Source organism: Saccopteryx leptura, chromosome 2, assembly GCF_036850995.1.
Source record: "Saccopteryx leptura isolate mSacLep1 chromosome 2, mSacLep1_pri_phased_curated, whole genome shotgun sequence".
NCBI lineage: Eukaryota > Metazoa > Chordata > Mammalia > Chiroptera > Emballonuridae > Saccopteryx > Saccopteryx leptura.
In genome coordinates this window covers 320,635,178-320,652,273 of record NC_089504.1, presented here as the reverse complement: position 1 = coordinate 320,652,273, position 17,096 = coordinate 320,635,178, and the positions used below count along the sequence as shown (strand labels likewise).

Genomic DNA, 17,096 nt, shown 5'->3' with positions numbered 1-17,096 from the left:
AATTTTTTAATTTTAAAAATCTTATAGCCTGACCAGGCAGTGGCCAGCGGATAGAGTGTCAGACTGGGATGCGGAAGGACCCAGGTTCGAGACCCCGAGGTCGCCAGCTTGAGCACGAGCTCATTTGGTTTGAGCAAAAGCTCACCAGCTTGGACCCAAGGTCACTGGCTCGAGCAAGGTCTGCTGAAGGCCCGCGGTCAAGGCACATATGAGAAAGCAATCAGGCCCTGGCCGGTGGCTCAGCGGTAGAGCATTGGCCTGGCGTGTGGGGGACCTGGGTTCGATTCCCGGCCAGGGCACATAGGAGAGGCGCTCATTTGCTTCTCCACCCCCACCCCCCCTCCTTCCTCTCTGTCTCTATCTTCCCCTCCTGCAGCCAAGGCTCCATTGGAGCAAAGATGGCCCGGGCGCTGGGGATGGCTCCTTGGCCTCTGCCCCAGGGGCTAGAGTGGCTCTGGTCGCTGCAGAGCGACGCCCCGGAGGGGCAGAGCATCACCCCCTGATGGACAGAGCATCGCCCCTGGTGGGCGTGCCGGGTGGATCCCGGTCGGGCGCATGCGGGAGTCTGTCTGACTGTCTCTCCCCGTTTCCAGCTTCGGAAAAATACGAAGAAAAAAAAAAAAAAAAGAAAAGAAAGCAATCAATGAACAACTAAGGTGTCTCAACAAAAAACTGATGATTGATGCTTCTCATCTCTCTCTGTTCCTATCTGTCCCTATCTATTCCTCTCTCTCTCTCTCTCTCTGTCCCAGTAAAAAAAATAATAATCTTATAGAATAAGGACATAAAATATTTTTTTACAGCTATGCAATGTCTTTGTTTTAAGCTAAATGTTAATACAAGAGTTGAAAAGGTTTTTAAAATTATAAAAAATAGTACAGTAACATAAGGTTTATTTTTTTATTGAAGAAAGAAAAATGTTTTTATAATTTAGTGTAGCCTAAATGTATAGTGTTTAAAAAGTCTACAGTAGTGGTGCCCTAGGCCTTCACTTTCACTCACCACTCACTGACTCCAGAGCAACTTCAGTCCTGCAAGCTCCGTTATGGTAAGTGCCCTACACAGGTGTGCCATTTTTTATCTTTTGTATCTTATTTTTACTGTACCTTTTCTGTTACTAGATACACAAATACTTAAAATTCTTAATTAACATTGTGTTACACTTGCTTACAGTATTCAGTACAGTAATGTGCTGTACAGTTTTGTAGACTACGAGCAATAGGCTGTATCAGTGATGGGATTCAAATAATTTAACAACTGGTTCTCTGTTCTAATGACCGTTTTAAGTATAAAAAAACGATATACCAGAAGGTAGCTTATTATTTCATGCATTTAATACTAAGAATAAAAGAGGTACACAAAACTAGATTACGTTATAAGAGTTTTAAAGTATTAATGAAAAAATATTAAATAATACCTGACAAAAAAACAGTAAGATATTTAAGATATTTCCATATTGCTTCTTGACTGGTGTCCGCACTTGCATTTTTCACCTATGAATGGAATGAACGTGACTATGGGCTCTTAGATTAAGCTGTTAAACAGATGAATGTTAAAAAGAGTAAGGAATGTAAATTTGTGATTCCCACACTGGGTGGCTGCCCAGGTGCCCACCTTAGAGAGAACCCCAATTACAACTGTCATTTTGACAACCAGTTCGCCAAACTCAACAAAAACTTAGGTATCAGTTCTGCCAAATTGGTATAAACCAGCTGAATCCCACCACTGGGCTATACCAGTGGTTTTACACTTGGGGACCAGTGAAAATAGGAGAATTATGTTGGGGACCACTAAGACAAATCACCCTGAGCATAAGCAAATCTAAGATCATTGAGTCTGTAATCTTCATACAACATCAGGGTGGTTAAGTTTTTCATGGACTGGCACGAAATTTCTGGTGGACCAGCCAGACCGGCAGTTGAGAAACACTGGACTAGACTATACAGCCTAGGTGTGTAGTAGGCTGTACCATCCAGGTTTGTGCCAAGCGCACTCTCTGTTGTTCAGGCAAAGACAAAATTGCCTCATAACACATTTCTCAACATATTCCAGTCAGTAATTAATGCATAATTGTACTTAAATTTATTGTAAATTTGGAACATGTAGCACACAGTTTACAAATAATAAGGAAATACACAATAAGCTTAATTGAATGCTTCTGTTGATGTTTGTTAAATAAGTGTCATAGCCAACCTATGATGGCAATTCAACCATGATTTGATAAACGGAGTTTGTACCCCGGTTTACTAACTTTTTCCAATAATTTTATTGTTATTAAATCTATTGTTAAACTATTCTTACCCTCATGCAAATTATATTTATTAATCTGGAAGCTCTTTGAGCTTTAGCACTAAGCAAATCCTTATTATAATGTTTGCCAGTTTCCAGCGTGTAAATATTTCCTTCATGGCCCATTTCATACTACCAGTGTGACATCACTGAACACAAAGTTGTAAAGAGATGCACAGTAGCACACCATTGTGTAATATTTCATCATACAGACACAATATGTATAAATAATCTCTAGAGCCCCCTTTTACAATTTAGATAATTGTAAAATGTAGTTAAATAATCAGGAAACTATGAGATTTTAGTTTTTAACTTTTGTTTTAAATATAATTTAATTTTTAATTAACATCTTGTTTAACAACGGGCTTGCAAAAGTCTTGAAAATTTAACAGTCCGTTTTTATGGGCCCATACACATCAGCACACCACTGCATCAGTTGCTTTAATGACGCAGCTACCCTGTCCCTGACCAAGGATGTCACCAAGGGAAAATTAAATAAAATTGGAATTTTTATTATCTCTGAGAGGCTTTTTTTTTTAACACTCTCTACAGTTAAATTTCTGGAAACAGAACTGTCACTCACTTTTATTGTTGGCAGCCATTCTCCCTTTACTGGCCCCAAAATGGTCCTTGTACTTAAAGAAGATAATGGCTCTGCTCTGAAGAAATACAGGCCCTAAGTTTTGTTCGTACTTAGTTTTTTGTTCATTGATTGGTTACATCTGTTTATTTATTGGTATTTTTGTTGGGAGGATGAGGGATTGCTTCTTTAACTTAAATATGAGGAATATGTAGTTTTTAAAAAGCACATGCTGTACAGGTGAATTATGTTCAGGAGAACATGTGAACTGTACCTGGCAGGAGCCATGCTCATCGTGGCAGGTGTGGGTTTCTCTGCTGTGGTAGGCAGTTCTGTTCCTTTCGTGGGCAGGCAACTTTGTGTCACCCGGGTGGCTTCCCAACCTCACAGGCTAGTGTCGGTAGCATAGTTTTCCACCTGAAGTTTGAGCTGACACAACTTCTTGTTTCAGATTGTCTCCTACCTACTTGATCTTCCAGAAAAAGATGAAGAGGAAGTGGAGCGGGCACAGATCAACAGCTTTGACAGTCTCTGGGGAGAGACAGGTACTTGTCCTGGACATCACGCTCTTACCTCGTGTCTGTGTTGTGTTTGTGTGGAGGTCTCTCTGCATCTCCCACCCTGACTTTTTCTCTGGTGTACCTTAGGCACCTCCCTTGTGGTTTCTGTATTGGAGACCAATGCAGCCAAAGTAATAAGTTAAGCAGTTTCCCTCTTTCAATGCTCTTTCCCTTTAGCTCCCCCATACCATTAGCACCAGAGTCTTCTTTCAAACAAAACTTTCCCCTGCTCTTGTTTCCAAATATTTTTAAAAGACTGAAAATTTCCTTACAATGTGCCAAACAAGAGCAAAAAATAGTTCTGGCCTTTTTTAAATGTGATCCTTGTAGCAGTTAGGAATAAACATTTCTCCCATCAAAATAAGTCTCTTCACCCGTAATTATAAACCAGGAGGTTATATTTTTATCTGCACCTCTGGCTTCACCACGTGTTATCACGGCGGAGTGGCATTTGACACAGTTAAACTGATGCAGGATGAATAAAGGTGCTGTCTGGGTGCACAGCGAGCGCCACCCTGTGATGCACAGCCCCGTACCATCGCTCAGTCAGCAGCAAAGCGGCTTCTGTAATGCTTGGTATTTACTGCACAAACAGAAGCCTTTTCTTTGTGACCTTTGCAGGAAATAGTTATTGTCTTTCTCCCAAATCTAAACTGGAACATCTGGAAAAACATTAGTGTTCTATGTGTTTTTATGAAACCAGGACAATTAAAACTGGAGAGTCACCACAGGTATGTGTCATATTTGCCAGGAGAAGGAGACCAATACTGATAGCAAATTTAGGGAGAAGATTTACCAAATGATAAGGGTATATGTTTTGCTTAAAGTCCACATGTTATTAAAAATAAGAAGATCCCGCACTCATGTCTGTGATCCCATGCTCAAGCCAGCAACCTTGAGATTTCGAACCTGGGTCCTTGGCATCCCAGGCCATTGCTCTATCCACTGTGCCACTGCCTGGTCAGGCTGAACTCATTTAAAATTTATAATTACCTACTGAATTGCAATGTTTCCATTCACGGCAAAAATCTTATACAGGTTTCATGGTTTCTTTAACATCATGTAGAATGGTCCAAATCCCAGGAATTTGCTTCTCAAACAATCCCTTCCTCTGTAAGAGCCAAAGGGAGCAGATGCCAAGCAGCTGCAGCTTAAGAGCCTGTGACAGATTAGAGGAAAATGTGCAGCTGAAAACAGCTGCTGTCTCTGGGACCCCACCCTGAGGAAAGCCAGAGGGCAGACTGGGAAGAAGACTGACCAGGACATCAGCTATTCTGAACTGTTCCTAGTTGGTTTACTGCTCCTCTCAGCAAAGCCAACCCCAGCACAGTGTTGCTGTACCTCTCAACAGATTCTTGTTGTCAGGACACGTACATGTGACCACTGGAGAGAGCAGAACAAGTAATGTTGCAGTAGTGATAATAGATAGAAATTACTAGACTAACAGTCATACTGATGAATAGCAAATACATTCTAGTGCTATACTTAAAAGAATTACTAAAAAATTTCCAAGAGCAGTGTGAACTAAGTAGAAGACTTATTTTTATTGATATGAATTGCTTATTAGAATAAAATTTTATGGTCTTGGGGCTTTTAAGACATGTCATACTTTTAAGGATGCAGTAAAGTTTGTTACATTGTCTTACATGTGTGTCATATCTCAAGATTGAATAACATCAAAGCTTTGTGTCAATTTGCACATAATCAGAATTGCATTGTATTTGATATATGAAATAATTTCAGTATTACAAACATAAAATGCTATTTAAATGTAGGCTAGAATGAAATGCATTTGTAATAGATTTATAAGAAGTTATTTTACCTCAGAAAAGTTTTGGGAAAATAATGTCTTTGCTATGTAAAAATGTTCTGACAACTCACAACTAGGTAGAATAGATGATTTGCTTTTCTGTCTGTAGTGATGGATTTACTAAGCATGCATGTTTCTTTCTAACTTATATCACATAATCATTTAAAATTTATAATGATCCATTGACTTCTAATGTTTCCTCCAAAGGCAAAATCTTATACATTTCTCTTATATAGGGAGTGAAGGTCTGTGACCTACAACCAGCTGGTTGGAGTCTCATATCTGTAACGCTGACCTATAAACAACATAATTTTGCCTAACGAAAATACAATGGTCATGATGTTTCTAACAATCTGTACGCTTATTGTACTGAATATAAGACACTGCTATTAGTAGGTAAACAATCATTCTATTATATGTCACTACAGGAAAAAAAATAAAAACGCTCTGCCTATTAAACTGGCACAATTCTTTATTACGCATCAATTTTAAGATGCATTCCAATTTCAGAGATGTTAAAATGTGAAGGAAAAAAGTGCAACTTAGAATCAATGAACTATATCTTAGCATATAGTGAAATATTAATTGAGGTATAATTTTCACATACTGGATTTTCTAAAAGCATATCACTAGAATATCCTTCCAGACAGCATCTTCCTACAACCAGCTTTCACCATCTGCCTGACCCCTTCCTTTCCCACAGGGTTTTCACAGATTTTTTAAGGAACAACACAGAAGAAGAGTGATTAAAGTGACAAGGTTGTTCACCTCTCCCTCCTCTCTTTTGTCTTATGGGCATAGACTAGGACCAGCATTAAAAGCTTCTAGCAAGTCTGGAGGGCCTGAGCCATCCATTGGCCCAAAAGAAGCGAGTTCACAGAATAAACAAGATACCCATAACTCTTGCCTAAATTATTGCAACTACTTCCTCAATGATCTTCTTGTCTGTAGCCTCACCCTTTTGTGATTCATCTCCCAAACCTCAGCCAAAGTGATCTTTCTGAGTCACAATTTCTCTGATGAAAGATGAGGCCAGTCATGATCTGGCCTCATCTATTACCTATCTCCTCCAGTTACTCCAGTAACAATAAACATGCTATTTCCCACCTTATACACTGTCTTTATACATGCTCTCCCTGTGCCTGACATGTCTCCTCCTTGCCCTTGAACGCCTATAAGTCTCCTGTGTCTTTTTCTCTATTTCTCTTTTCCTAGAGACCTTCTCAGACACTTCTTCCTCTGTGCCATCTCCATACAACCAACCTCCATGGACTTATTTCTGTTGTACATATCACACTGTATCATAACGTATTTGTCTGTTATTCTTACTCAACCATGATTAAGAGCAGAGATACAGTATCTGACAAATAGCTCAATAAATGTTTAATTAATGTTGTTTTGGATAGGCAATGATCAGTTTATGTCTCCCAACAACTTCCCTCCTGTTGGCCTTACATGACCTGTCTGCTGCACTCTTTCTAGGTTGAAAATAGAAACAAAAGAACCAATTGCTTTGCCCGGTTCTACTTAGTGTCAGCATCCCATCCAAGCCGACTTTGGCTATTTCCCCGACTATGAGCTGTATCTTGTCTGCCTCTTCGAACTCCTTAGATGTTTCCATTTGAGAAAAGACCATTTATATCAATCTCATGAGATGCTGACAAACTGAAGAACAAATTTTATTACCGGTCTCAGGAGGAGATTAGACTCTAAACTGCTGTGTTTGTCTAAAAATCAAATTGTTGTTTTACAGAACTGGCTTTACCTTAAACATTTTTTTTCCCAAAAATGTTTTAACAGTTTTTGATAAGACTTCTATAAAATCCAACCAAAGGAACTCCTTGCTTTTAGATTTTGAAAAGCACAGATCCCATTTAACAGAGTTACGTTGTTCCGAGATGAAACTGCCAGCTGTGTTAATGACCGTGTCCCACTATCAGCTTTGAGATTCCTGCCAAATTACATCATAACCTAAGCAACAGAGAAGACACAATAAAGAAAAAGGCCAAATGGAACATTCTCTCTCATATAAATGTGTTACCCGGTGGATTGAAATGGACTGTCCAAAGCAATAGAACTCCAGATTAGAGAGGACAGTGTAAGTTTAGCTTTCCCGATGGGCACTGTTGTGCTTTTCACCTGTGTACTGTGAACTGACATCCTTGCTGACAGGCTTGATTCTGAAACACTGTCCATATCTTCTCTAGGATGGTATTCCACAAAATTCTTTTGTGGAAAATAATATATTTTCCCTCCAACCCCCACATGTAGGACATTAAAAGGGAACTTTGCTGCAACCCTGTCACCTAGTAGCTACTTTAAATGGGATCAGAACATGGGAGTTAGAAATTTTCCAATGAGTGCAGGCTTTATCTTGCTTGAGCACAGACTCACCAGCTTGAGCACAAGTTGCTGGCTTGAGCGTGGGATCATAGACATGACCCCATAGTCGCTGGCTTGAAGCCCAAGGTTGCTGGCTTGAGCAAGGGCGCGCTGGCTCAGCTAGAGCCCCCCATCACGTCACTTACGAGAAGCAATCAATGAACAATTAAGGTGCTGCACCTATGAGTTGATGCTTCTCATCTCCCTTCCTGTCTGTCTTTCTGTCCCTATCTTTCCCCACCCTCTCACATGCTTAAAAAAAAATCCAAGTCATTTGTTTTATATACCAACAAGGTGATTTTATGGTTCCTCACAAGTATCAAACTCAGTCAAGTTCTTTTATTACCCCAGCTTTACTGAGAAATAGTTGACATATAACATTGTGTAAGTTGAAGGTATACAACATAATGAGTTCCAGTCGACTGCTCTTGTGTTCTGAGCCAAGAAGTGTAGTGGTTTGGTTTTGTTTGTCCTGAACTATTAGAAATACAAACTTGAAAAAGGGAAGATCACTGATTTTGATTTAAAGAATAAGAGATAAAGCTGCTTTGTCAAATAAACAGTCAGACCCAATTAATACCTGTACTCATCCATTTGGAGTTTAGAAATACCTCTTACCCAGATAGGACCAAGCCTCTTCCCTTCTGTGAGAAACAGGACAGGAATAATGTTGGGACTTCTGAAATACAACTGAAAATAAATATAAGACAAGGCATTGATACATGTCATTATGTGAATACATCTTCTAAAATTGTTACATTTTTCTTCATAAGCCCTTCTTATCATTGAGGAAGGAAAAGGTTACTTAATGGTTTATCTTAGTGGAAATTACAGGTTATTTTGGTTTGCATATAAGTCAGTTGTGGATAAATTTGGCTAAGTCCAAAGACAAAATGCCACAATTTTCACTTAAAAGAAAAAGATTACAAGTGACCATTTGATTTGAATTTTAATTGTTTCCCTCCTTGGATACCAACATTTGCAAACTGAAATATTATCTGTACTTGCCAAATATTATTTTTTTCTGATTTGTCATCAGAGTAGGTGGCCAAAATAAAAAGGGCCTGCTAACTAACTCCCACATCAGTTTTCCAAGTCAATTATGAAAAAAATTTCTCTATCCTCTTTCTTTAAAGTATATAACTCCTCCCATCTTCTAACAGTGTTTACCATTTTTCCTATCCTCATCTATTCTTTTAAACACTAAACCTATGCATTTGAGATCCCCTTGAGAAATGAGACAAATATATTTGTTCAAATATGGACTTAGTAGAAAGTATATCTCCAAATTCTTCTTGCTACTGTTGAAATAGTGCTCAGAGGTTGAAATAGGCATTTGTAGACTCTGCTGTATCAAAGATCGTGAACAACGGGCAACAGCACAGAAAGAAGAATGTTTTAAATTTCTTCCAGCTGTGTCCTTTATACTCACTATAGCTATTTTTTATCTGTGACTCTGTTATTTCATATCCACAAGAAAGGAACCTTTGTCGTCATTTTATGACTATTACCTTGAACAGTTCTGATCCTCATGTAAAAGTGGTTGCAGATATACTAGAAATGTCTTTCTCAACTCAGAAAAAGAACAAAAACTGGCCTGAGGCCCATGGACTGCAGTTTCTGGTTTTTTGGGTTTAAGAGTCTAGGAATAGAGATTGGCCAGAGGCTGTTCCTACCTAATTCTAAAAAAAGACCTTACTCTGCAAAAGCCCTCCTCTGCATTCTAGCCACACATAGAGCAGTAGAAGGATTGTAACCAGGAAGAGGTACCAAAAAAGAGGTAGGTCAAAGCAGAGAAGACAGTTGGGATAGGAAAAAATAGCAGCAACTAAGTTTGGTCAAAGGTGATTTTTCAGTAATTTATTGTTATTACTGTCTTCACATATAATAAATAAACCCATTTAAATGTATTTTTATTCATTGATTTTCTTCAAATTTTTTCTTTATGGCAAAAATAGCTAAAATCATTATTCTTGGCAGTAAAGTAGCAGTTATCTTCATCAAACACAGTTATTCTGCCATGTTTCACACAGAAGATTGGAGATGGCAGGAGTCACCTGTTTTCAGTGTATGTTCTCTGCCCTTAGCCCTGACAGCTGCAGCCGGAAGGGGCAAATTGGAGGTGTGTCGTCTGCTCTTGGAACAAGGGGCGGCCGTGGCCCAGCCAAACCGCCGAGGGGTGGTGCCCCTATTCAGCACTGTCCGACAAGGTCACTGGCAGGTAAGCAGCACAGCTACTTCCAGTTCCATGGGCAAGGGCGAATTCTAGGTAGGAACTTCTGATGCACAGAGATAAAAGAGGAAAGGAAAAAAAAGAATCACAAAGTTTGGGTTACCCAGCAGTCATTTGTTTTGATGACCTGAGTATAATACTATAGTTGAGAATATGTCAAAAAGTTAGCATTCAAAATCATCATCATTTCTAGATTGTATGGAAGGACTAGTTACTTTTGACAGCCTGGTCATAGAGTAACCTCTTTTCAGAGAACATTTCACGGTATCCACAGGTTCTCAGGAAGATTCATATCTTAACAGACTCCTGCTAATCAGAGACTTGCTAAAAGAAAATGTGGTAGATATACATTCTAGTTATGCAGTCTTTCCAGATGTTTGGCTTCTGGATAAATGCTCATTTTTACATTTAGGTTGGAAAAGAAAGCATATTGGTAATAATCCTTTGAAGTAGTTGAGTAGTAAAAAAGGCCCTAAAAGCCAAACAGTGCTAAAGAGTTATTACAGGCACTCTGTTGTATTCAATTCAGTGGTAAATATTCACTGTAGGCAGCTTTGCAACTTCTAGAGGTCAATATAACGGCACTGACATAGGCAGTCACTTGTGTTAGAGCTACAGTTATGGGATTGCTTAGTCTACGTCTTGGCCATTGTTATCTTAAATTCTTTTTTACTTAGTAGCTCTTCCTGGGTGATTGGTTCCTGTCTCTCTGCACTTGCAGATTGTTGATCTTTTGCTCACCCATGGAGCCGATGTCAACATGGCAGACAAGCAGGGCCGGACTCCCCTGATGATGGCTGCTTCCGAAGGCCATCTAGGAACTGTGGATTTTCTGCTTGCACAAGGTCAGTCCTGAGATGCCAGAGCTGAGTGGTCAGTGCCCATAATAACACAAGGAACTCATGATTTCCAGTGATGGATTCCAAGGAATGTTAAGAACATATATTGTTATTAATACAGATGGTTAGAAAATGAGAAGTCCATTTCCTCTCCTCTTATATACAGTGGGACCCTTCTTACTCTCACGTTCTCTATTTCCTTATGGCAGGCATCCCCAAACTACGGCCCGCGGGCCGCATGCGGCTCCCTGAGGCCATTTATCCAGCCCCCCCACTGCACTTCTGGAAGGGGCACCTCTTTCATTGGTGGTCAATGAGAGGAGAGGAACACTGTGGTGGCCCTCCAATGGTCTGAGGGACAGTGGACTGGCTCCCTGTGTAAAAAGTTTGGGGACCCTGCTTATGGCTTCAGGGATCTTTAGTATTTTAATCAAATTAATATTCAAAACTCCTTAAATCAGTATTCTCCCAACTTGGATTTTTGTGTGTGTGTGTAACAGAGACAGAGAAAGACAGAGATAGGGACAGACAGACAGGAAAGGAAAGAGATGAGAAGCATCAGTTCTTTGTTGCAGCCCCCTAGTTGTTCATTGATTGCTTTCTCATATGTGCCTTGACCTGGGGCTACAGCAGAGTGAATGACCCCTTGCTCAAGCCAGCGACCTTGGGCTCAAGCTGGTAAGCCTTGCTCAAACCAGATGAGCCTGCGCTCAAACTGGCAACCTCACGGTTTCTAACCCGGGTCCTCCACATCCCAGTCCAACGCTCTATCCACTGTGCCACCGCCTGGTCAGCCCCAACTTGGAATTTTTAATGTACACTCAATAAATGTTCATCTTCCAGGGATTGTATTTTGATTTAACTTTATCAGTTGTTTTGTAATCCTGCACAACTAGTATTTTTCTTGTATCCAAAGGAGGCACATGGAAGCTAAGACAATTGCTGATAATGGAACCCTGATTGAGGACTTGGGATATTATTATCCACCTGTTGTCATAAATTTCTTCTGACGTTTACCAACAGTCACATATTCCTGGCGAGTGGGAAATAAGTTAAAGGATTCACACTACCATCAAAACATTTCAGGTTCCTATAGATTGCTGTGACCTCAGTTACCTGGGTAAAACAGTGGCAAGTGATGGTGGACCTCTCTAGTGTAAAGGCTGGAGTCACTGGTGCTCTTCAGTACTGTCTGATGGAACTTGAGCATTTGCATGAAGCAGGAGGTAGTGTCATTGTAACTAGCCTTAATGATTCCATTCCAATTAGCCTCTCCTGTTGGTAAGTTGGACCTAAAACATTTATCCATAAACATACACATTTCAAGGAAACCAACCTCCTGAGGAATCATGCCCAAGGTAGTTGAGTCAGGAAGAAGAAGAGGTTTCTTCACCCATCCAAGTACTAACCAGGCCCGACCCTGCTTAGCTTCCAAGATAAGACGAGATCGGGTGCATTCAGGGTGGTATGGCCATAAACAAAAGAGGTTTCTTCTAAGATTTCAAACTATAGCTTAATCATACTGGATCTTTAGCTCTCACAGGTGGGCTCACAAGAATCAGAGAACTGCTTTCCCAGTGTGCAAAGTGGTTCTTGCTTCCCCAGTACAAGCTACCAAACAAGTTTGGTTTTCTATCTCTCTTCACTTCTGCTAAGAGCGGGTTGGGGGAGGAGGAGGGATGTGCCTCGATTCCCAGGATAAGATGCGACAGGAGTACATGTCCCAGAACAATCCAAGTCTCCGGAAGAAGGCAGGACCTCTTCAGCCACTGCTAACCTTTAGGTAGCTGCACAGTGCCTGCCACATTCCAATAAAAAGCTCATTGGGCACAGATTCCAGCAAGTTCTTCTCTCTTAACCAACGACAGAGATTCTGGTCTTTGTCCTATTTCATTTTTCACACTTATATCAGAAACTTTTACTAAATCAACAAATTCTGCAAACATTTATTTAGCCTATGTTATTTATAGAACACTATACTAGAAACTGTGAATGATTCTTAAAAATTAATATGATATAGTCTATGCCAGTGATAGTCAACCTGGTCCCTAACCGCCCACTAGTGGGCGTTCCAGCTTTCATGGTGGGCGATAGCAGAACAACCAAAGTATAAATAAAAAGATAGATTTGCCTAACCAGGTGGTGGCGCAATGGATAGAGCGTCGGACTGGGATGCGGAAGGACCCAGGTTCGAGACCCCGAGGTTGCCAGCTTGAGCGCGGGCTCATCTGGCTTGAGCAAAGAGCTCACCAGCTTAGACCCTAGGTCGCTGGCTGCAGCAGGGGGTTACTCGGTCTGCTGAAGGCCCGCGGTCAAGGCACATATGAGAAAGCAATCAATGAACAACTAAGAAGTCGCAACGCGCAACGAGAAACTGATGATTGATGCTTCTTATCTCTCTCAGTTCCTGTCTATCTGTCCCTGTCTATCTCTGCCTCTGTAAAAAAAAAAAAAAAAAAAAAAAAAAGATAGATTTAACTATAGTAAGTTGTTTTATAAAGATTTATTCAGCCAAACTTAGCGAAAATTTGACATAAAGTACTTGGTAAGTAATTATTATTATATGCTTTAACTTGCTGTACCTCTGCTTTATAAATTTTATAAAGTTACTTCCCTACTTTATAAGTCACCATTACTGTGGAACCGGTGAGTGGTTAGAAAATTTTACTACTAACAGAGATACAAAAGTGGGCGCTAGGTATCAAAAGGTTGACTACCCCTGATATATACTCTCAGAGGGTCCATAATCTGGCAAGGAAGGGATGAAACAAAGATAAATAACTTCCTTAAAACAAAGAATCCTAAATGCTCTGATAAAGGTGTTTGAGTTAGAATAGACGGACTTTGAAATTTGAATAGGAAGAATGTTCTGTATTGAGAGACAGGGAGTAATGTAATTCAAAGCAAAGAAGGAGGAACAGACAATGCTGAACAGGTTTGGGGAAATAGGCAAGTTGTCCAGGAAAGTACGTGAGGGCTGTTGGGAAATAAAATGGGAAATGTATGTGCAAAGCAATTGGAAAGGAACGGGCTAAAACAGTTTGGAATTGACTCTAAAGGCAATCTTTGAAGATTTTTTAAAAAGGACTTGATGCCAGAGTTGTGCTTTTTTAAAAAAGTCACTCAGGCCTGACCAGGCAATGGCACAGTAGATAGAGTGTCAGCCTAGGATGCAGAGGACCCAGGTTCAAAACCCCAAGGTCACTGGCTTGAGCAAGGGGTCACTGGCTCCATTGCAGCCCCCCCCCCCCCGTCAAGGCATATATGAGAAAGCAATCAGTGAACAACTAAGGAGCCACAACGAAGAATTGATGCTTCTCATCTCTCTCCTTTCCTGTCTGTCTGTCCCCATCTTTCCCTCGCTCAATCTCTGTCTTTCTTGCTAAGAAAAAAAAATTGCCTGACCTGTGGTGGCGCAGTGGATAAAGCGTCGACCTGGAAATGCTGAGGTCGCCAGTTCGAAACCCTGGGCTTGCCTGGTCAAGGCACATATGGGAGTTGATGCTTCCAGCTCCTCCCCCCTTCTCTCTCTCTCTCTCTCCCCCTCTCCTCTCTAAAATGAATAAATAAGAAAAGATTTTTAAAAAATTGTTCAGGCAGTAGCATGAAGAATAGACTTGATGAAGGAATTCTGGTAGGCCAAGGGATCCATTAGGATGCCATTGTAGTAAAATAGATGACAGGTAACGAGCCCTAATCCAGGTGCAGTAGCTATTAGAACATTAGAACAGAAGGGTCAGTGCCAAAATAATTTTGGATATAACGATTGGTTGCATGTAAGATATAAGAAAGAGGATGAGTTGAAGATCAAGTCTGAAGATGGCCTGACCATGCGGTGGCGCAGTGGATAGAGTGTCAGACTGGGATGCGGAAGACCCAGGTTCGAGACCCCAAGGTCGCCAGCTTGAGCGCGGGCTCATCTGGTTTGAGCAAAAGCTCACCAGCTTGAGCCCAAGGTCACTGGCTCTAGCAAGGGGTTACTTGGTCTGCTGAAGGCCCACGGTCAAGGCACATATGAGAAAGCAATCAATGAACAACTAAGGTGTTGCAACACGCAAAGAAAAACTAATGATTGATGCTTCTCATCTCTTCGTTCCTGCCTGTCTGTCCCTCTCTCTGACTCTGTCTCTGAAGAAAAAAAAAAAAGTCTGAAGATGGATGTTTGGGAGAACTGTGATTCCATTAACTCTAAGGGGGAGAACAGAGAGGAAGAAGATTACAAATTGAATTCTGGAAGTAAATTGGTCATATGGGTTTATTTCATATGTATCTCCTTTCAATTTCTTAACTCCAACTTTCCTTATATTTGGAAAACCAGTTTATCTGTAATATATATCCAGGACCTTCTTATCCTGCTTTTTCCACTTCTGGAGGCTCTGTCCAGGGAATTTAGAGATGTGGTGTCTAAGAAAACCACTTGGATTCTGCCCCATATTCAAAATCATTCCATGTTAGAGTCGATGTTTTAATGTACCAGGATGAAAAGATAACCTAGTAATACAGAAATGGCTTTCATCATTGTTAGAGGTATAGTGTCTTCCAGCCCTGCATCCTGCTATGGGAAGCCACAAAGTCTGGTTATCTGACCTCTAGGGATGTGAAGGTGAGAGGCCAGGTAACTGCTGAGCAGACCTTGAGCTGGCTGTGGCAGGTCCTAAGCTCAGCTCGATCTGACATCTGAATCCTGTCCTCCTGAGGAGGCAGCATGGAAAGTGTTCCACGTGTAAGTTGATCGGTAATAAGTATGACGTGCCAACTGTGTGAAAAGAATCATCTTAGGTACTCTTCCAAACTAGTAAGGAACTAACAGGCTCTTTGCCATCCAAGAGCTTACAGTCTAAGCTGAGAACCAGATGTATATTGAATTTTAGACTAATTACAAAACAGTATGTATGTTTTGTGTATATTACAAAAATCAAGTGAGCTTGATCTTTACAGATGAAAATAGAAATTTTGAAGGCAGATATGGAATATAAAAGGGGCTAAGAGAGTAGGCATGAAGTTATTGAAAGCTGGCTAATTTAATTAAACTTCAGATTTCCTCTGTGGCCTAGGCTCAGTCTCTTCCCATGAGTCCATTTCCCTCACAGTCTGTCATCAGTTGTAAACATGTACTGAGCTCTTAGTTATGAAAATCTCTCTAGGAGTTTATATTTTTATAAATGAAAAACTTTCACTGAGTTCAGAAAACATTCATTGACAATTTATTGCAAGCAAGTAGAATACATTAAAAAAAAAAAGATTAGCCACAGAATAAGGTGACATGTTAAACAGACTGTAGAGGCAGTAAGAATGAATCAATTGTGAGAAGCTTTGTGGAGATGAGAGTTTGAAATGGTTCCTAGGAAACAGGCAGAAGTGAGAAATGTCATGGGGAAAGAAAAGGCATTCTACATGTAGAAGCAACGTAACCAAAAGAGAGTTCAGAAACATTTATGCGAGAGTCTAGAGGCAGTGAGCGCATCCATTTTGCCAAAGTAGAGGATTCTCACAGGGGAGAAATGAACTTAAAGGACAGAAAGTATGTTTGGGGATAGATTGTGGAGGACTCAGAATACCCAGTAAAACAGCTTTCTCTTCTACTGAAAGTTTATAGGGTCCATTTTTTTAACAGTTATTGTTGAAGGGTAACTTACATACCAGGCACAAGAGCTGTGCTTTGGCAGAGTGTACACCTTAAGCGCCAGCTTTCCCTTCTATGAACTTTCATGTTCCGTCTCTTGTAGGTGCTTCCATTGCTCTGATGGACAAAGAAGGACTGACAGCCCTCAGCTGGGCTTGTTTGAAGGGCCATCTCTCTGTGGTCCGTTCTCTGGTGGATAATGGAGCTGCCACAGACCATGCCGACAAGAATGGCCGCACCCCCCTGGATTTGGCAGCTTTCTATGGTGATGCTGAGGTGGTGAGTGCCTTTAAACAAACCTCCTGGTCGTAGGGATAGGGAAGGTTTTCCACCCATAGTGTTATCTGGGGTGGCAGGTTATGTATGGTGATTCCTGATATAAAGTTCTTGGATCCGTACTTGATAGAGGACAGGAATATTCAAAACACCATTAACAAGCAAAAATACAGGTATGTCCTAAAATACCAAGGCTACCCAGCCTGCTCAGACCAGCAGCTGAATAAAAGGCAGGCAGCAGCCAGAGCCCTCGGGGGCAGTGCTGCACCATTGCACTCATGTTGACTGCTCTGCTTGGTCCATGTGCTAGGTCCAGTTCCTGGTGGATCACGGGGCCATGATCGAGCACGTTGACTACAGCGGAATGCGCCCGCTGGATAGAGCAGTGGGGTGCCGGAACACTTCTGTCGTTGTCACTCTTCTGAAGAAAGGAGCCAAGATAGGTAGGAGAAAGGAAGAAGGTGCTGGCCATCTGTGCCCAGGGGCCAGACTGGTCCAGTGGTC

At 41.0% G+C, this 17,096-nt stretch overlaps 2 protein-coding genes across 8 annotated transcripts in view; one reads left to right on the top strand and one right to left on the bottom strand.

Moving 5' to 3' along the window:
• STRADA (STE20 related adaptor alpha) overlaps window positions 1-17,096 on the bottom strand; it is a 424,012-nt gene that overhangs the window by 73,807 nt on the left and 333,109 nt on the right. The gene's annotated exons all lie outside the window — the stretch shown is intronic.
• TANC2 (tetratricopeptide repeat, ankyrin repeat and coiled-coil containing 2) overlaps window positions 1-17,096 on the top strand; it is a 372,265-nt gene that overhangs the window by 339,271 nt on the left and 15,898 nt on the right. For all 7 annotated transcript variants that reach the window (XM_066363072.1, XM_066363071.1, XM_066363070.1 and 4 more), the window contains 5 exons: window positions 3,321-3,414; window positions 9,709-9,842; window positions 10,576-10,699; window positions 16,420-16,595; window positions 16,903-17,035. In XM_066363072.1, coding sequence (XP_066219169.1) covers window positions 3,321-3,414; window positions 9,709-9,842; window positions 10,576-10,699; window positions 16,420-16,595; window positions 16,903-17,035 — 661 coding nt within the window. The remainder of the gene's footprint in view (window positions 1-3,320; window positions 3,415-9,708; window positions 9,843-10,575; window positions 10,700-16,419; window positions 16,596-16,902; window positions 17,036-17,096) is intronic.